The following is a 21,033-nucleotide window of genomic DNA, read 5'->3' as shown; positions in this document are numbered from 1 at the left end:
GTCGGCGTGGATTGGGGGAGAGGGCAGCGCGTAGTGATACTCGCGCTCGTCTCGCTGTAGGTGATTGGCTGAGGGAAGCCGGCAGCGGAAGTAGGGGACGCAGGGGAGGGGTGGAGCTTGGAAGCCGGCCGGCAGGTGGGAGAGCGCGGCAGCCGTGGGGTGCCTGTGGTCGCGTGGCAGCGGGCGTAGCGAGGCGCGGCCAGAGGTTGCACGCGTGGTCGCTGCGGTTCCGTCACGGGCCTCGGGAGCTGCGGGACTCGCTACGCTGAGGTGGGCGCTGCCCGCGTGTCTGCGGAATGCTCTGCTCGCAGGTGGTGCACGCTTTTCCCTGTGAGTTCAGGTATTTTTCTGTTTAGTTACTTATTCTTCTCTCAGTGAGATGTTATGGGCGTATGTGTTGGGGTTTTATTGCTGAGTGAGGGAGCTGTCTCTGAGGAAAGGCGTTATTGTGGGTTTTATTCCCTTTGTATTTGCAACCACAGAGTGCCTTGGGCTGGAAGTTCCAAGCCCCATCACGGACAGGGCTGCTGCCTACCAGCTCAGGCTGCACAGGGCCCCATCCAGACTGGCCTTGAACATCTCTAGGGATGGGGTATCCACTCTGGGCAGCCTGTTCCAGCACCTCACCACTCTCATAGTAAAGAATTTCCTCCTGATGCCCATCCTAAATCTTCCCTCCTTCAACTTAAAACTATTTCCCCTTGTCCTGCAGATATCTACCCTTATAAAGAGTTGATTCCCCTCCTGTTTGTAGGCTCCCTTTAGGTACTGAAAGGCTGCAATGAAGTCACCTCACAGCCTTCTTTTCTCCAGGCTGAACAAGCCCAGCTTCCAAGCTTTTCTTCATAGGAGAGGTGCTCCAACCCTCTGGTCATCTTCATGGCCTCCTCTGGATCTGTTCCAACAGCTCTGTGTCTTTCCTGTGCTGGGGGCTCTGAGCCTCGATGCAGTACTCCATAGGGGCCTTGTGAGGGCAGAGTACAGGAGAACAGTCATAGAATCTTAGTATATCTGAGTTGTAAGGGACCAATAGGGTTCATTGACTCAAACACAACTGATCCAATGTGGTGGATCCAATGCTCAAACACAGACTTGCACTATTTCTGTCAGTGATTGCATATACCAGGTGTGAATTAAATTTATTTTCTATTTAAAGAAGAGGTGTGGGGGGAGATGAATGAGTTCTGAAAGACATGGTTTATTCTTTTCCCCTCTAACGAGAAACTGGACCAGGGCACACCAGAAATGCCACTGCTGTACCTGAGCCCTGCATTCACAGCAGCTGCAAGCTGATTGAGAAAGTTTTCTTCCCATCCCTTTTTGTTATAGTTAATAATATTATTAATAATAGTATTATATTATAATACATTATTATCTTTTAGAGCAGATCTGCTATTTCTGTGGGGCAAGATAAGGAGATCCCTTTACAGAGCTCTTCTGGGTACTTATATGTGCATGCATGAGAAAATACATGCATGAGAAAATACATGCATATATTTGTTTGATTCTTATCATTGGTTTTGTGGGTACAAAGGTGGCCAAAGAAAGGGGAGAAGGGACAGAGCCCCATTGTGGAGCACAGCAGGTTGTGGGGGCTGCAGCTTTGGCACCATCCTTGACCCTGGCGGATGTGTGGGTGGGAACATTGGAGCTCTGTCCTGTTCTTGTTTCTATCTCTAGCTCCAACACAACCCATCTCCATTTCCATTACTACCCATACCATAAAGTCATGCACAATCCCATGCTCATCCCTCAGCTTCGTAGGGCTCGTGTAGAGCCTCAATCCATGCACAGCCCCGTCTCATGCGCAGTGCCATTCCCAACAGGAGCTCTACTACATCCCTGTTCCATGCACAGCCCAGTGTTCAAACAATCCCATCCCTTGCTCTGCTGGCCACCCCTCTTGATGCAGCCCAGGGTAACTGTAGGGATGCTTTCCTTGATAGCATCTTATTAGCACTGCTCTCTTAGAGTTGGACTGAGGGGCTTTTATTTGAGGCTGCATAGAAGGTGGGGTAGGAAAACTGCCAGTGACGGGACACTGGTTTAAATCTTCAGGGCCACAAGTGACACATATCACTAACATGCCTTGGGCATGGCTTAGCAGCCTTTCTCCATTCCAGAGGGCTGTTTAAGTAAGGGTATAATGGGATGATTGTAGTAATTTTTCTGTTTTTACAGTAGGGTACAACTGCCTACAGGGTAGAATGCTTCCACTTGTGTTTTGTCCGCTTATGGCTTGTGAGATATGAGTTTGTCTTTTTTCATTGTCTTAAGAGCTGCATGTTTGAGAGTCAGATGAGTTCTTTGCTGGCAGTGTTGGTACAGAATCAATTATAAGGTATACTGAATGCTTCTTTTAGAGGCAGGAGCTGAACTAAAGACTTGTAAAGCTTTAGCAGCACAAGGGGTTACTTTCCTCGGTCCCTTTCATTCACTTCCTACTCTTTTGATAAGAAAATGTTTTATGCTTAATGAGCTATCAGCATAGTGATGTTTGTGATGATTGCATTTATTTTTGGAGAATAGAAGTATATTACACTTACAGGGTGTCAGTGCCATAGCTACTTGTTTTCTGCATGTCCCTATTTGCCCTGTGCTTGGAAGAAGCTAACATTTCCAAATACTTTTGTGCAAGTGGCAGGTGATGGAGAGAGGACTGTATGACTTGGATTTTGTAGGAGATGTGGACACGCTGCTGAGTACTGTCAGCTTCTCTATGAAGTGTGGACCTTCAACTTCTAAAATACAATATCATCTGACAAATTCAGTCCTTTATTTGCATATTTTTTTAAATACATTTCTGTCCTATTTGTAGGAACTGAGTAAAATATCTCTTGCTTTAGGATTAGCTTTAGTGAAGATCTTCTGAATTCTGTTACACCTTCCCTCAGATTTGACTTCTGCATATATACAATAAATCGTTGAGAATTACCCAAGGTTTAGAGAATATTAAGCTTCTTAATATTTATATTACTAGTATATACTACAACAAAGGGTGTCATTCAAATGTTAAGCCAGCAATTAGGTTTCTAAGTTTGTCTCATTTATGATCTAATCACTCTCCTCTGAACCAAACTGTCTTTCTACTTTCTCCTGGAAGATCCTCTAAGTGTTATTGTGGGTATTTTTTTAATGGATGCATTGTAATTTGTTCCGATTTTTATGTAAAGTAGTCTTCAAACAGAACTGAAAAAAAGGTAGTTCTAATGTGGGTGAATGACCTGTCTAAATTACACCATGCATCTGTTAAAGGGATGAGGAAGACTTCCATAAAATTTTAGTCTTGGTCAAAAGTCTCTCAATTCCATTTGGAGGATCTTTATAGCTTAAGGCTCTGTGTAACCTTAAGAGCTGTTTATAACTTCACATCTGTGTGAAGTCCCCTGCACCTTTAGCAGCAGGGGAAAAAGTGTGTTGTCGTATAGTTTGGTTTATTTATTATAGTTGGGTCAAATGTACCAGTGCTTAACCTGTTCTATTAGCACCTCATATATTGACAAATTGCTTGCAGTAAATATGCTTTAACTTTAGAAGGATTACTAATGAAACTGTTCTTCTTTGTTTTATTCTTAGTGACAGTTACTTGGTTAAGTAAATTCTCCTGAGGATAGCCCTCTGTATTCTCTAGAGATGACAGCTGTGGAAGGTAATCCAAAATTAGCACTTTGTGTTCATTTTGCTGTCTTTTGGTTAACAGAAATGATCACCTGATTTATTGATTGTTATTTATAGGAATTTGATGTATGCAGAAAAGAGTATCAGATCTATGTTGTTATACTTCAGATTCAAAGAGAAAGATGTCTTCATAGAGTAATAGAATAGTTTGGGAAGGGACCTTTCAAGATGATCTGGTCCAACCACCCTGCCATGTTAGTGTTTTTTGTTGGTTTCTTGTTTTTAAACTGCATAATGTTTTTGTTTCTTGGAATAAAAACTAAAATTGAAGTTGATTTTCCAAGGGAAGTACTTAGCTTTAAGTGTATTGAAAATATGCTTCGTATTATAAAACACTTTCAGCTCCTTCCTGCTGAGTAACAGTGGACTTTTTGGAAGACAAATATCCTGATTTTGTGCCATTTGTAAAGCTTTTTGCATGTGAAACATTTTTCTTCCTGTAAGCAATTCATCGTATCTGCTATGTTTGGACCAAGCCTAGTTTTTTGGAGGAAAAAGAAAAAATATTTTTTATGCTTTTTTAGCCTGGCTTGAAAATGATGGTACATGACTGACATACTGTGTTATTACTTTTTCATTTTATGGGGTTGAGTTCTAGAGCACAGCCCATAGAATCATATAATTGCTCAGGCTGGAAAAGACCTTGAAAATCATAGAGTCCAACCACAACTTACCCATACTACCCTAACTCTAACAGCCTCCTGCTAAATCACATACCTGAGCACCACATCCAAACTGTTTGTAAACACATCCATGGGTGCTGATTCAACCACCTCCCTGGGGAGCCTATTCCAACACAACCTTCACAACCCTTTCTGTAAAGAAGTTTTTCCTGATATCCAACCTAAACTTACCCTGGCACAACTTGAGGCCATTTCCCCTCGTCCTGTCACCAGTGAGAAGAGTCTAACCCTGCTCTTGCTGTAAGCACCTCTCAGATATTGGAAGAGAGCAGCAAGTCTCCCTTCAGCCTCCTTTTCCTCAGACTAAATGTCCCCAGTTTGTTCAGCTGCCCCTTCACAAGCCTTGTTGCCCTTCTTTGAACCTGCTCCAGCACCTCAGTGTCCTTTCTGTACTGATGTGCACAAACTGAACACAGTACTCAAAGTGAGGCCTCACCAGTGCCACGTACAGAGGCAGGACTACTTCCCTAGTCCTGCTCACCACTCCATTCCTAATACAAGCTATAATTCACATAGAGGCACGTAAGGATGTATAGAGACAAATTTCTGCCGAAGTTTCGCTTATCTGAGTCAGGCATTTGGGGATTGTTTGCTTCAGCTCTTTCAAATTTGAAGAATGGCTTGTGTTCACAGAAAGCTTTTGTCCTCCATGTTCAAACCTTGACATTTAGCAAATGCTCTGGATCTGCACAAAAGATAAGATGTGAGTGCATAAAACATAGCATGAAACATTCCTGCTAGTGTCTCTATTTCCATCTTCAGAAGACTTTTGCTTTGTGAGGTTAAAGTTGATTCTTATGTGTAAATGCAGTCTACTAAAAATGTTTTAACACTGAGCTCACACTGAAACTAGCTGGAATACTTCTGTGTTCATTGTAACTCTTTCAGCTTTATTATCAGGCAGATGCAATTTGCTTTTCATTTCCCAGCCTGTATCTGCAGAAAAGAAAACAATGGCAAGTACTTCTCTAGAGAAACTCCACTTCTGAAACATAAGATTGTGATGTACTTTTTTTCTACTAATCAGTGTAGCCAGTGCAAGTGTTGCATATCTCATACACTGTATCAGAGGTGACAATGTAGAGCACATAAGTGCTTTCATACAGCCTGCTAATATATGAAATACCTCATTAAGCATTGTGAAAAATTTTTACATGGTACATGCAAAAATTAAGATGTTGTAATCTTACCAGTGGGTTTAGCGTGCTGTTTTTTTCTCTAGATGCTCTTGGTTTGTGTTTAATTTTGATTGTTCTCAATCAACATGTGAAATACATTATTCATAGTAATATTTTTGCCTCTGCCTTGTTTTTGTCGTCAGTGCTAGAGGATGAATTGCTTTCCATTGAAAATGAGCTGCAGGCAGTGGAGATGCAGATTCAGGAGCTGCTGGATAAACAGCAAGAACTCATTCAAAAGAAGATGACGTTAAAAAAGCTGATAAAGCAGTCCTCGGGAGAGTCAGCAGCAGGGGGAAGTAAAGAGACTGAAAACTCAGTTGAGGCATGGAACAAAACAGGTTTGCAAATATTCTAACATAGAAGCCATTTAATTTAGTAGGGGTAAAATGTGTTTGTACAGAGCTCTGTTTGGATAGTGATACTGTTCCATTCTATTTTGTTCGGCTGGGTGGCCTACCATCTTACACAGGATAATCTTGTGCTTACTTTACTGGGCACTTAACACTAATCTGAGTTCTAGGCTGAGTTCTAGTGTAGAAGAATGGCCTTTAATAACTACTGACCTGGTTTCAGCTGGGGCAGAGTTGTTTGTTTGTTTGTTTGTTTGTTTTTTTCCCTGTTTGGTAGGATGCCATGGTTTGTCTTCGAAAGAAAAACAATATTGATAACTCACCAGTGTTTAGTTGTTGCTGAACAGTGCTATAAACAGCCAAGAGAGTTTCAATTTCTTATATTGTCCTGCTAGGAAAGAGGGCTGAAGCTGCACAAGAAGCGGGGAGGGGACAGAATTGGGGCAGCTGACCAAAGGGATATTTCATACCACGTGACATCATGTGAGAAAATTATAGAACTGAGAGGAGTTGGCTGGGGTGAGGGATGCTACTGTTCAGGGGCTGGCTGCACAGCTGTCGGCAGATGGCGAGCAATTGTTTTGTAAATCACTTGTTTTGTAAATATGTATTACATTGTTATCATTTCTATTATAATTCTCCTTTTCTATTGCTTTTCTTCTTAGTAAATAGTTTTTATCTCAACCCACAAGTTCTACTTTGCTTTTTTTCCCAATCCTCTCCCCCATCCTACTGCGATAAGGAAGTGAGTGAGCAACTGTGTGGTGCTGAGCTGTCTGTTGGGTTAAACCACAGCAACTACTCTTATTCTTTCCTTGATGCAAAGTCACAGCTTAATTGTATTTGCAGTAATAATCCAAGAGTAAACCTGGATACATTGCAGTGCTTGTTTTTTGATAAAAAATAAACAGGAAATAATTACTCTGGATGTTTTCAGGTTTTATTGGTAACAATCTTGCATTCTTAAAGTTGCTTCTTACTGTCTCTGTTTCTTTTTGCTTGAATGGGTAGGACAGCAGTGGTTTTAGTGTTGGTTTTATACCCCCACTGTCTTGCCTAATGATGCAAATTTGATAGATGCTGACTTAAAAATATATATATATTGTAGAAAATGTTAGTACTGTAGACTTAGTTCAAGTTACAAATGTCCCATGGTGGTGTGAGGGCTGCTGTTCTTTTGGAAGTGCTGTGTTTCTAGTGAACATGAATTGAAGATCTGGATGGCTGGTTGGTTTAGACCATGTTATGACTAGCAAATTCAATTAAATTTTTTCACTATCATTTTCCTCCTCTTTAACTTTACTTTTATTACTGATACTGTGTAATTTCAGATCAGTGCTATTGAACAAAATGATATATTTTGGGGGTCTTTTCTCCTGTGCTTTAAAACTTAACGTTTTTTTCAATCAAGTGCTGTGTTTGTATGTACTGTATAGCAGAATTTGTTCTCAGTATAGAGCCTATTGAAATCAACGGGAGGCTTTCCTTTTTCTCATAGAGCCCTGGGACTTGGCTGTGATCTCTGTAAATTAAGGAAGCAATGCTACCTCAAGTCCCAAAGCTTATTATCTCTGGAATATATGGAACAAATGATGAACCTGCCTTTATTATCTTACTTGCAATGACTGCATTTGTATGAAGGAGGCATTTGGGCAACCGTGTAGTAAGGCTATTGTAGGACTCCATGTCTGCTTTTGTTTATTTTCAGGATGGGCTTCTTGTTTCCCTTTAATTTTGTAGTAACCAATTGACTTAATCATTAGCATTTTAAAGTGCTTCATCTGTTCGTGAGTTTTTAGTATTAATATGTAAATGAAAGCCCTTAGTCTGGAGGTGGATCAGTTTGCATTTACATAGGGTTTTCAAAGGTACACCAACTAGAAATTAGTTTATACAGACTTGGTTTTTGTACCCTTATTGAGTCTTTGAAACTCTTGCATCAAAAGGTGTGTCACTTTCTACTCTAGTTACTGTATATGTAAGTTACCTTGTATTTTAGGACAATGGGTAAAAATGCATTTTTTGTCCTTTACAGATTTTCCATGGTATGAGAAGATAAAAACCGCACTGCAAAACAAGTTTAAACTCCAGAAGTTTAGATCCTTGCAACTTGAAACAGTAAATGCTACAATGGCAGGAAAGGATGTATTTCTTGTCATGCCTACAGGTGGCGGGAAGAGCCTCTGTTATCAGTTGCCTGCTGTCTGTTCTGATGGTACGTATGAGGAGGAGGGGCCATGTATAAACAACTGAATTTAGCTTCCCCCTTACGAAGTTCTTTGGAGAATGCATGTTGCATTGGTGTCTGATCATAGAATCATGAATGTTGGAAAAGACTGCAAAGATCATCCAGTCATCAGCCCATCCCCACCAACCCACTGACCACGTCCCTCAGTGCCGTGTCAACACGGCTCTTGAACACTTCTAGGGATGGTGACTCCACCTCCTTGTGCAACCTGTGCCAATGCATCACCACTCTTTCTGAGAGGAAATTTTTTCCTAACATCCAACCTGAACCTGCCCTGATACCTGACATTAAGCAAGAGAAAAAAGAGCAAAGATAAGAGAGATTTACTGGAAATATTTGCGTTGCTCTTTTTTTTTTTTTTTCTTTTTTTTTTTTTTTTAAGGAGCAGCCTTAAAATAGATGAGCCTTTTAGATGTGAGTCAAATCATTTGCATACGTTCCTGTCATTACTTCATATTTTTAAACACTGGAAGAAGTTTTTTAATGTTTGTCACTATATTTTTTTCTTAAGCTTTTAATTTAATATACAGATTACTTTTGTATTATCATTACTTCAGTGGTGAGTGGAGACAGGACAAGGGGAAATGGCCAGAAACTGCAGCATAGGAAGTTCTGCACAAACACGCGCAAGAACTTCTTTACAGTGAGGTGACGGAGCACTGGAACAGGCTGCCCAGGGAGGTGGTGGAGTCTCCTTCTCTGGAGATGTTCAAGACCTGCCTGGATGCCTACCTGTGCGACCTGCTGTAGGGAACCTGCTTTGGCAGGGGTTTGGACTCGATGATCTCTGGAGGTCCCTTCCAACCCCTACAATTCTGTGATTCTGTGATTATAAATTATTCAAATATCGATAACTGTTATTTTTCTGTATTTTAGCTCCAGATTATTTGAGAGAGGCTTTGTGCATATATAAAACAAACAAAAAACAACAAAAATCAAGTATCCAGCTGTAGTTTTTAAACTTCTTTTGGAAAAAATAACCCTTCTGACTGTGTGGAAGTTTCTTTATTTACAAAGATCAAGCCTATCACTATCTAGCATTGCTTAATTACACGTCACCTCATGACACAGCTGTGAATTTAACTTGCTTTGTTTTGTATGTTAGTCCTTATACTCTGCTTTTTGCATCTTAGTTCTAGATTTTAAGAGAAGGTGCATGTCATAGTCAGTTGATCAAATGTCCCTGACATGTGTGACCATGCACTTATCAGCTATCTAGGAGAGGAATCAGCTACTAGCTATGTAAAGTTTAAGCTCCTGTTAGGCAGTTCTAACAGGACAGGATTGATGCATTATTAAAAAAAAAAAAAGTGTTAGAAGTGACAGCATGCAAACTTAATGGTTCAGATGTCACAGATAATTTATTATTACAGGTTTTACACTTGTGATATGTCCTTTGATATCACTTATGGAAGATCAGCTCATGGTTTTGGAACAGCTTGGCATTTCTGCAACTTTATTAAATGCTTCAAGCAGTAAGGTATGTTTATCTGTTAAGATTTTATGCCCAAGCTCGCATCTTGCCTCTGTTGGTTATTTACGAACACTGAATGGCACAGTTTTAGCAGCCAGTGCTATCAACAGAATCTTGCTAGCTGTGTGCTGTGGTATGGGTAACATGAATGAATTTACAGCATTCTTGTTTTAATAACAAGGGCGCGTTTAGACCAACAGCTTTCATGGAATAGGTAGATTACATGGGGCTATTTAAAGGATGTGCAGTACCTTTGACTGGTGTTTTTTTCTGTCTCTACTTTCTAGACATGAAAGAAGGTTGGAGGAGGTGATTTTGTCTGCTAATGACTTCTTGAGCAGTGCAGGCTTTTACATGCAGCATTTTGTCTTCCCTTGGGATGGTAAATGTTTAATACCAAGGGCAAGAAGTATTTTATTTCCCAGTGTGTTATTAGTCAATTACTTTTTGCAGTGATTTTTTTTTTTTCCTGACTACCAGGAGGCCATGGTCATTAAATTGCACATGACAATGAATTTGATGGCTTAGTGGCCTGATGCTACTTGCCAGACTTGCAGCCAGCTTTCAGGTGGAGCATATTGAAAATGCAGTAATACAGGTTACAGCTGGGAGTCCTTGTTGCATATAAATAATTATTTTATCCTTGTAGTATCACAGGCTTGCTTGATACATTATAATTTAATGGGAAAATACTGACAACAGATGCTGAAGCAAAAACAAAAATTGAATAGTTTTGTTTTTCAGACTTATGTGAAAGATTTTCCAAGCATTAAAATAAGTGTTTTATATATATATAGTGGTCTTTTACAAAGACTTGCACTAGTGGTAAATACTGTGTAACAGTTTATCTCTCTGTTGGTTACCTTCTGCAAATTGTCAATAACCTCTTAAGAATCCCAGTAGTAATCAACTTCAGTGTGTTGTTCTAGTTTCCCCACACCTGATTTCTCCTTTTGTTTTGAACAGGAACATGTGAAGTGGGTTCATACGCAGATGCTAGACAGAAATTCACAACTGAAGCTCCTTTATGTGACCCCAGAGAAGATTGCAAAGAGCAAAATGTTCATGTCAAAGCTAGAGAAAGCTTATCAAGCAGGATGTCTTGCTCGCATTGCTGTAGATGAGGTCCACTGTTGCAGTCAGTGGGGCCATGACTTCAGGCCAGGTATGCTCCTTAGAAATCCAATTTGCGGGGTTGTTCAGGCATCAATAAATAATAAGTTAGGCCTGAAATAAAGTTAAGTGCTTTCTTCATATGTTAAGTAAATAATTCCATAGTTAGGTAGAACAGGAATGTGTGTTAGCTCAAGAACTTCTGTTCATAAGCGACTCTATCCTTGTCCAGTAGCTAGATTCATTCAAGCTGGGGCTATTTCAATGTCCTTTTTGGTGTTAGTATTCTGAAAAAACTGCTATTGAAACTGTTTTTGGATATCATCTTTAATAAAGCCCATGCAGTCATCTCAAGTCTTCTGCTACAGGAAAAATGTGCAATTTTGTAGACCAGTCTTTAGCACTCTAGATGAGGTAAAGGATCTCATTCTGGGATGCAAAGTCTCGTGTTCTGTTAAGTTAGTTAGGTGATGATAATGCCTTTGGAATTGATAAAATACATTTTAATTGCTCATAAAGAAGTTTGAATCTTTCCTTAGCATACTCTGTTCTGTTTATCCAAATTCCACATTTCTTGTTTATTAGCAAAGCTGTGTTTACAAAAACAAAACAAAACCCAACCAACAGGTTTTAAAAATACCTGCAAAGTAATCTGTATGTTGTTTAATGCAGTGTAATAATATTTTAATATTCTTTTTTTATTCTTGCTCAGACTACAAATCCCTTGGTATCTTGAAAAGACAGTTTCCCCTTGCTCCCTTGATTGGATTAACTGCAACTGCTACAAATCATGTTTTAAAGGATGCTCAGAATATTTTACACATTCGGAAATGCATTACCTTTACTGCGTCTTTCAACCGGCCTAATCTTTACTATGAGGTATGTCTGCTTAAGTGCATCACAGCCATATTATCTTCTGTAACTTACAGCTGATGAATTTCGGGACAGATTGCCAGTTACGTGTATTATTAATATCTAGCCTGCAACTGAGTGGCAGTGCTCTTTAATGTCTTCATCTGGATCTGCTGTCATTTGCATAGGAACGTGGGCTGCCCTGATCTCTCTGAGCAAGGCTTACCAAATAGGACCATATACAGGGGAGGGGTAGATGAGCAGTTTCAGGCTGCTGCAATCTGTTGGGAAACGTCCTATCATTAGAAAAGGCATGAATTAGTGTGTTGTGCTGCACTGTATGACAGTGACTTACTGTTCTTCATGGCATCTTAGTTTTCCTTTTCATCCTGTGAGCTTGTCAGATGTAATCTGACTCTTAGTAATGAGAGTGTAGCCGTTTTGGTTAAATGACAGAACAGTTGTATTTACAGTGCTTGGAGAAATAGGATAAAAGCATTGTTTTAACATCTTGCTTGCCAACCTCTCTGGCATGTGTGTATTATGTTTTTGAGGTTCGGCATAAACCTTCAAATAATGAAGATTTCATTGAGGACATTGTTAAGATCATTAATGGAAGATACAAAGGGCTCTCAGGTAAACGATATAGAACCGTACTATTATAAATAGCATTTAGCATTACATGAATTGTTTCGAGTGATCCTTAAACTTACAGAGAAATTCCAAATTCAGTAAGATCTGTACCTTGAATAATCACTCATTCCATTCAGTACTGTTTTATTTTTCTTACAATTAATGTCTGTTTTAATACTTCAGAAGATACAGTGTTGATGTATGTAGAACAGTGCTTACGCAGGTAAGAATAATAGCAATTTTTAAGACTGTAAAAACAAGTCAGAAAAGAGGTTCTCTCTATGCTTTTAATTCATGCATTTCCCATGTATTATCTGTGTTAATATACTTAGTAACAATTTAACAATTCTTTTTTGTATTTGATCATAAGATTCATGTATTACCCAGTGCCCAGAATGGATGGATGAATGGGGAATTGCACTTGTTGTGATGAAAGCAGAACTGTAAAAGCTGGACTTTGTGCATTCAGTAAATTATGAAGGCTGCTCCAAAAGTAATGCCTCCTATTCTATTATGTTGGCCCATGACATCTGAGGCATTGGTATTGCAGCTGAAGGTGAACTTTCCCACCAATATCTTGTCACATTTTGTTGCCCTAAAGCAGAAGGCAGCAGAGGGGCAGTCTGATAGAATGGTGTCTGACTTGGAAGTGTGTATAAAGCAGAGGTGTGGCACTGAATTCTTCCATGTGGAAAAAAAATGGCACCTGTTGACGTTCATCAATGCTTGCTGAACATTTATTGAGACCCAAGAATGGATGTGAGCACAGTGGTGGTGCATTTCAGCAGTGGTGACAGTGGCATGAACAAACCATGTTCTGAATGACCGTGCACATTTTTATGAGTGCGTCATCTGGTTCTTGTTCAACACTGGAGAAAATGCACAGCTAATGGTGAGGACTGCTTTGAAAAATAGTGTTTTGTATTGGAGAATTCAACCTATCAAATAGTGTTATTGTGCTCTTTGTATCTGTTGTAGTTTCCATGGTAATAAGTAGGAGAAATTACTTTTGGAGCACCCTACATATATAGATATATAGCACATCAAAAGTAATATATTTACAAGAGCAACAGATCCCAGTTTTCTGGAGCAGCCGTCTTTGCTTGTCCTTGATGTATAACTTTGCACCTGTGTATACAGGGCAGCTCTCTGTATACAGAACTGTACTAAGAAGATGAAAAACAGCATGAGTTAGTGTATCATCTTAGGTTTAGTCCGAATTGACAAGAAGTTGATTTATCTGAAATCTCAGATGAGATGTCAGATGCCATAGGAGACTTAATGGGCCCCTATAGTAAAGGACTACTTCACATGAGGACTAAAAAGCATTGTCTTCCTTGATCATAATCGCTGCCATGATTATGCAGATTGGAATCCATTTTTCTCTTTAACCTACAAGCTAAAGCTGTAAGTTGAACTGTTTTTCTGTACAGTAGGAAAAAAGCCCCCAAAAGGTAGGTAAGCCAATTTTTTTTCCTAAATTTAAGAAGCTTGATAGGAGAGCTTCTGTGTTGCTTTTGACCTATTCTGTCTTTTTCAGATTGATTATTTAAATTCCTCTTGTGGCTACCAGTACTGCATACTGAATAGGCACAAAGACTATTTACTGACTAGTTATTTGTAAATTAATAAAACTTTCACAATTTCTTTCTTCTTAAGCATTGGGGATTGTAGGGTGTGTTTGTTTTTTATGGCATTATAATAAGGCATCTTTTTCTTTTATGCAGGAATTGTTTACTGTTTTTCTCAGAAGGACTCTGAACAAGTTACCATCAGTTTGCAGAAACTAGGAATAAAGGCAGGAACTTACCATGCAAACATGGATGCTAAATATAAGACCAAAGTTCATAAAGGATGGGCAGCAAATCAAATTCAGGTTAAACAGATATTTCTCACAGATTTCTGTCTCATTAAAACAAATTGTAACTTGGTACCTTGATGGTTTCTCAACCTTATTTCAGGTTGTAGTGGCAACTGTTGCTTTCGGCATGGGAATTGATAAACCTGATGTGAGGTTTGTAATTCATCATTCAATGAGCAAGTCAATGGAGAATTACTACCAAGAGAGCGGACGTGCAGGTATTGTAGGAAACAGCAAAGCATCCATTAACATCTGTTTGGCTAATAAAATTATGCTTTCATTTCAGACCTACATGCAGTATTTTGTCTTTGATTTTAATTCCAAAGCATTCCACCACTCTGCCCTCCATAAAGATGTTGTAAAGCAGATACAAACTACATTCTTGGATGTCAAACCTCTGTACTGCAGAGTAGCAAAAATAGCTGAGTGTCCAGCCCTTTAGGCAGATTTTTGTTGAGTTACTTGATTTTTTCTGGCATCTGTGGCTTACCAGAGCAACATGACATTGATCAGACTTGTCACAGAAGTTTTTTTTTTCCTTAGCACAGCAACTAGGATGTGTAATCTGCTCAGAATCTCTAGATGATGTGTGATCTCTGTCTGAATTTTGCTGGCCACAGAAATAAAAGTGGAACAGGGGGCCTGGGGCAATGAATTTTGAAGATTAATCACTAAATTGTACAGCAGGATTAAATAGCTGGAAGAGCTTTAAAAAAATGCTTTTTGGTTTGTTTGTTTCCTGTTTAGTTATTAGCTTTATGTTCTTTTTCAAAAACAGATTTCAGTGTATGTGGAGGAATGCTTTTATTTTTTTCTAAGGGCCCAAAAGGGCAGTTGGTTGAGATTTTAACTCTCTCTATGGTAGAACATGCTGGCCTAAAAGATAAGAGCCGTCAAAGTTGCGGGAGTTTGTTCTTGTTGTTCTGCCTCTGTACTTATTGTGCTGAACTAAAGCTAGTTAAACCTGGCTATTAGTGGAGCAAAGATGTTTGCATGAATCAGCCAAACAGTATTAAGCTATGTGTTCATACTTGTTTGTGGAGTCATTATGGAGAAATATCTTCTGGGACTTTTCTTCATACACTGTTACTGTCCATGTAGCAAAAGTGAAATGTTTTTCTCTGGATTCAAATTTCAAACTCAATTAAGTACATATGCATCTGTCAGCTGCTTCACTCCATGAGTTTATACTTCACATAAATGCTATAATGACTTGAGAATATTTAATTGTACTAAAAATACTTCTATTTAAATAAAAAGCATGTTTTTATTCTCAGAAATCTCTGATAGTCTAAAATCAAAATAATTTTCTCAGTAGTCTTGAATACCATGTCATATTTTTACTTGAATAATTCATTTTCCATTATTAGAATTTTCAGGTCTTCATATTACCCATCTCTAGAGTCCCAGTTCAGAGTAGGAAGATTGTACAGAACTCTGATCAGTTCTTTCTGATGGCTGTCTTTCCATATCGCGCTAAATGACAACCTCTGCTTACACTAGAACCTGTTTCATTCTAGATAGTGCAGGAGTTAACGTGAATTGTAAATATTGTAAAGTCAGGGGTCTTACAGGTGCTAAGTAATTGTTTCACAGTCTTTATCAGCTCAGGGTGATTACAGTAGGCTTTTGTATGTTTTCCATTACTTAATTTAAATGGGATTTTTCTGAGGGGGATTCTTTAAGTACTGCTACTCATTTGCCTCAACATATCACTTAGTTTATGAAACTTTCCTTTCTCCTCCCAGTTGGCTGCCCAAGTGAAGTAGTTTCTCTCTTTTTTTATGTTCAACTCTTATCAAGTATAGGCTCTTTAGACCCTTTCTGCTCTTTGGATCTTGCAAACAGTAGGAGAGTACCCATCGCATCATCAGGAGGAGTGGCCAACAGAAATATTATCTGAGTTCAGCTGTAGAAGTCACAGTTGGTTTTAAATGGAATATTTTGTTTAATCGTAATTCTCAATTCATTATGAATACCTAATAAGGTATTTGAAGGTCACAGTATCTTTTAATAGAGTATGAATTAGGCTTCAGAATATATTTGGATAGGATTTTCCAAGAGATGATGGGTGAGTGAGAAAATGGTGATTGCATTCAATTTCTGTATCACATCAGTGTTATTTTTAGTAGTTCAAGACTCAGAACCTTCCTTCCACAGACTTTTCAGTTTGCTTGTGTAGCTGTAAAAGACTATTCTACATCTATTTTGTTTCTAGTCTGTATCACGTTGTGTTCTATTGGCTGATGTTACACTTAGTAGTCTGTTACAGTGGTGTACTCTATTTGAGGCTACAGAAGCCAAAGAAAATGTGATTAGAATTTGTACTGGACTATGCTTAAAGTCTACATCTTTTGTTTGTCTTACTGTATTGCAGGTAGGGATGACCAAAAAGCTGACTGCATCTTGTATTATGGTTTTGGAGATATATTCAGAATCAGCTCAATGGTAGTGATGGAAAATGTGGGGCAAGAGAAGCTGTATGATATGGTGTCTTACTGCCAGAATATGAGCAAGTGAGTTACTTCAGTTGCTTGATCGCTTTGTTTTTAAATAGCATTCAGAGCAGCCTTTCTTGGGCTCAATCTAAGAATGAGCTTATAGTAAAAGATTTATTTCATTCTATTGGAATTGCAAATCATACTTATTCTCCTGCTTTAACCATGCTGTTTACAGGCTAGTTTTTATATTAGTGAAAGCTAACTACTACTCTTAGCGTAACTGACAGAGAATACCGTGTTGTGGTATTTATCTTCTGATTTTCCTGAGACACTTCTTTATGCTTGCTGAGAGATAAAAGCTTACCAGGATAATTTCTTTTCACTACTTCCATGATTTGTAATGCTTGCATATAAATCTGTATTCTATAGCCCCTCTTTGCTCTTCTGTTCTTTCAGGTGCCGCCGGGTGCTCATAGCCCGTCATTTTGATGAAGTATGGGAGTCTGCAAGTTGCAACAGAATGTGTGATAACTGCTGTAGAGAAAACTGTAAGTAATTTGCTTTTACAAATAAAGACAGAGCACATGGAAAAGGTTGGCTTAAGAATAATCTAGTTTAGAGTGACTGTGAGCAACTTCTATAAAGTATGCTTGATGTATTGCCTGTTGCCCAGTTGCAACTTCTGTTATGGAGATCAGTTTTCATTGACTTTTTGTTGCCAATTACGGAGTATTTAGCAGGATACATCTTTGTACAGCTTTTTGCCTGAGATATCTTTCAGGCTTAGCAGTTCATCTGCTTCCAGAAGTGAATATGAGACTTAGGGGAGATCGGTTTGGGTCCTGTTTTGTTTAAGGGTTTTCTTAGGGGGTGCAAAAGCTGCATTTCCAGGAATTCTCCTGCTCCTTCCCCATCAACCTGTTCACACTTTGGCTCTGAGAAGGCACAGTTTGTGCTTTTACAACTTGTCTGGTAAAATCTCTAGGGATTTCAGTACTGTGTGCTCATGAGTCCTGCCTGTATCAGCACTGTGCATATGACAGTTGAGCACACTAATGTAGCAAAATCCTGAATGTCAGCCATAATAGCACAGTGTTGGTTTGGAGTATGCTTTTCCTTTGGAGGGAAGTTGGGTTTATAAGTGGGACCATATGGGCCAGACGTGCAGGGAGGTTGGTAGAGGAGCTGAAACAAGTCCTGCAGTGTGGTAAAAGAGGGATGCCTTCAGTAGAATGCAGTTCTGGTACTTAATTTCTTTTATTGCTTTGCCAGCAAGCATCCTAAGCACTGTTGGGTAGCTAGCTTAAAATACACTGTTGTGGTAACTGTTGCTGTTTTAACTGTCACTTTTTGTTCCCATCGAGAAAGCTGCGAGTCTCTGAAAATGTACAAAGTATTTTTTGTCATGCTTACAAAGTGGAATCCATATCTTAGACATAGGAAATGCCCTATAAAGCTGAGAAATCTTTCAGAAGAATGTTGAGAAATAATTAGTCTTGGGGATCTCTGAGACACACAAAAACGCCTTAAAATTTTTTGAATGCTAGATAATTTGTATAAAATGTGGAAAATACCAACTCATTGTCTTCTATCTGTTGTGAAGCATTGCATAATGTAGTGATGAGTACTTGAAAAATTTTACATGATGAAGCTGATTTGTACAATTAAATATATTTTTATCTCTTATTTTGTAAGTGCCTTGAGAAAAGAAACATGCCTTGAGCATGTTCCTCAGTTCCTCTTTGCTCTCTAATCTTTCTATAATAAACATTATAGGTAAGGAAAAGGAATCCAGTTGCAGAACAATGTAATAGCTACTGTACAAATATTATGCCTTGTAAATAAGTCTTTGAAATAATTTATGTGGTTTGTAATACAAACACCTAAAAATATTTGCAGGATCAGAGTTTTAATAATGACCTAGAAATGTAAATGTAAGTTTGACTAGAAAAAGTCCCACATGGACAGAGGAGAAATTACAGATCAGTTTAAGTTACAGTTCAAAAAACAAAACAAAGCACTGAAAACACTGGCATTATATGGCACATAGATTCATGTATTTATAGATATATCTTTTCATACAGAAGTACTTATATATGCACCTACTTTGCATACGGAAACTAACTATAAATGATTTGCATTTTAAATACTATTGATTTTTGTAGCACTTGAGCAAAAGGATATCACAGAATACTGCAGGGATCTAATCAAGATACTTGAGCAAGCAGAAAACATGAGTGAGAAGCTCACTCCACTGAAGTTAATTGATGCTTGGTCTGGAAAAGGTTTATCAAAACTCAGGGTGGCTGAAGTAACTCCACCAAAGCTCCCTCGAGAAGAACTGGAGAGAATTATTGCCCATTTACTGCTGCAGCAGTATCTGAGGTAGGAAGATCATTACTTTCTTCTCTTACAATTCATAGCCATTTTTAATTATGGTCATGTTGCTTGCATATAATATTAATGGATGTTCTGTCATCTCCTTCAGAATCATTTAATGTATTTAGCAAACAAACAGGGGATTACCATGTTTCTATTTGAGTAAGTTAAAACAGAAGTTGTAGGAACATTTGAAACGCTCTCAATTTTTAAAAAGTCTGGGGGCTTCTGCAGTTCTGTAAGTGGAACCTTTAGATCTGCAGGAAGCATTGTGTTGGAGAAGTCTGCTATTTATAGTGAGTCTTATATGCCATGGATAAGCAAAGTAAGTTGGGTTACCACATAGAATGTAAGATAGGACAGGCTGATTAATGTGGGAAGCGGCACTCAAATTTTAAGAAAGCATAGTGGAAAAAGTGCTCCTTTTCTAACATGGCTCTATGTTGGGGGGGTGTTTGTATATGTATAAAAGTCTGCAAACTAAACTGTGTTAACTACTGACCAGATGCAGTGACTATCTACTTGGCTAAGTGAAGCAGAATCAAGTTGCTGCCACCTCGAACATCAATCAGAACAATTACTGTATGTGTCCTGTTTTTCCCCTGCACGCTGACTTTGTCTCCAACCTTCTCAAATGAAACCATTTTCATTTACTCAGGGAAGACTTCAGCTTCACGGCATTTGCTACAATATCCTACCTGAAGATAGGACCAAAAGCAAGTCTGTTGAAAAATGAGGCACACGTCATCACAATACAAGGGACAGCCAGCAAGAAAAGCGTTTACCGGGTATTTATATCTGTATTTACATAGAGCTTATTTTAAGAGGTTGGCATCTGTTCAATTTATTTAAGATAGCTATCATCTCTTTTGCATGAGAACACTAGAAAAGAAGAAAACTTAGAATTTTAACAGAATTGTTTATGACTTACAGAACAAACCATCCGAGTCTTCAAATTCAGAAGGAAGCAGTGAAAATGCTCAGACTGTTCCAAAGACTACCCAAGATTCAGCGGTGAAGAAGTCACAAGAACGTAAGCGGCATAACTGTGGAACTAACTTAAAAGCAAAGAAGCCTAAGCTTCAAGCAGGGGGAGCTGACCAACCTGTAGAACTTGACTGAGTAACGCAGACTGCATTTAGGATCTCATTATTATGTTTACCTCTCCATGGACAGTCCAGCATGTAAGCTCACTTTGTATTTTAGTATATGATGTTTTGTATATGATTTTTTTAAAAAAATAATTTAAGTTTAAGAAAAAGGAACCAAGTATCTTTAAAATCCTCAAATCTAGCAAAGATCTTCTGGTCAAGAGAAGAATGCTTGATATCAAATAACAGGTGTGTATCTTACAATACAGTGACAACTATAATATATAAATATTGATCATGTTGCCTTTCTTAACTCTTCAGAAAATGTAGCTGGTAATAACAACTATAGTAAATGTTGCAGAATCACACATGTTAGAAGGGGACTTCCAGGTTGTCCAACGCAACTTCACTGCTCAAATTCAGTTCTCTAAGAACAGCGTGCTCTGGGCTACATCTCACTGAGTTTCGTTGCTCCCCAAGGACAGAGATATCACAACACTTCTCAGCACTTGTTGTGGTGTTTTACCAGCTCATAACAACGACAAATAAAAAACAAAAGCGGAAATTTCTTAGAGCTTTTATTTCCTATTGTGACTTGTCTCTTGCCTCATGTCCTACCTCTTACTGTGCTCAAGCTGGACCTCATGCTCCTGTACTCTACCAGGAGATAGTTAAAGACAAGATGACAACACTCCCGTGCCATCCAGCCTTTTTCTTAATGTGGAACAAATCCAGTTATCTCCAAGCCACAAGAAAGTTTAGAAGCATTTTGCTGGACTCAGTATATTGCATCAGTTTCTTTAACAAGAAAGTCTAAAAATGAACCCAGAACTCCAGCTATCGTATCACAAAGGATTGTACTGATCCTCTCTATTCTGCAGCTACTGTTAAAGAACTACACCCTGTATTTATTGGAAGATTACTGCTTTGTTTCAAAGTTTTTAAGAGCTTACTGAAGATTCACTTAATGACTGAGGAGTAGAATCATAGAATCCAGAATTGTTTGAGTTGGAAGGGACCCTTTTAAAGTAGTTCAACTCCCCTGCAAT

General features: G+C 38.7%; 1 protein-coding gene across 3 annotated transcripts; it reads left to right on the top strand.

Annotated features, from left to right (window-relative positions):
* Positions 1 to 169: 169 nt before the first annotated feature.
* RECQL (RecQ like helicase) lies at positions 170 to 20,549 on the top strand. Of its 3 annotated transcripts, none has more exons than XM_042890379.1 (15): positions 172 to 330; positions 3,577 to 3,649; positions 5,683 to 5,880; positions 7,928 to 8,107; positions 9,514 to 9,620; positions 10,581 to 10,779; positions 11,440 to 11,606; positions 12,134 to 12,215; positions 13,940 to 14,088; positions 14,174 to 14,291; positions 16,451 to 16,589; positions 16,971 to 17,062; positions 18,680 to 18,899; positions 19,552 to 19,681; positions 19,827 to 20,549. In XM_042890379.1, the coding sequence occupies exons 2-15, from the start codon at positions 3,634 to 3,636 to the stop codon at positions 20,013 to 20,015; spliced, it is 1,986 nt and encodes a 661-aa protein (XP_042746313.1). In that variant the 5' UTR covers positions 172 to 330; positions 3,577 to 3,633; the 3' UTR covers positions 20,016 to 20,549. The 3 variants fall into 3 exon arrangements, with proteins under 3 accessions (XP_042746314.1, XP_042746313.1, XP_042746312.1); XM_042890378.1 differs by having other exon boundaries at positions 172 to 340; XM_042890380.1 differs by lacking the exons at positions 19,552 to 19,681; positions 19,827 to 20,549 and adding an exon at positions 19,399 to 19,545 and having other exon boundaries at positions 170 to 340.
* Positions 20,550 to 21,033: the final 484 nt, after the last annotated feature.

Source organism: Lagopus leucura, unplaced genomic scaffold, assembly GCF_019238085.1.
Source record: "Lagopus leucura isolate 7727_CA_CO unplaced genomic scaffold, USGS_WTPT01 Super-Scaffold_100159, whole genome shotgun sequence".
Lineage (NCBI taxonomy): Eukaryota > Metazoa > Chordata > Aves > Galliformes > Phasianidae > Lagopus > Lagopus leucura.
Note: the sequence above shows the minus strand (reverse complement) of the source record. Positions and strands in the feature narration are given on the sequence as shown.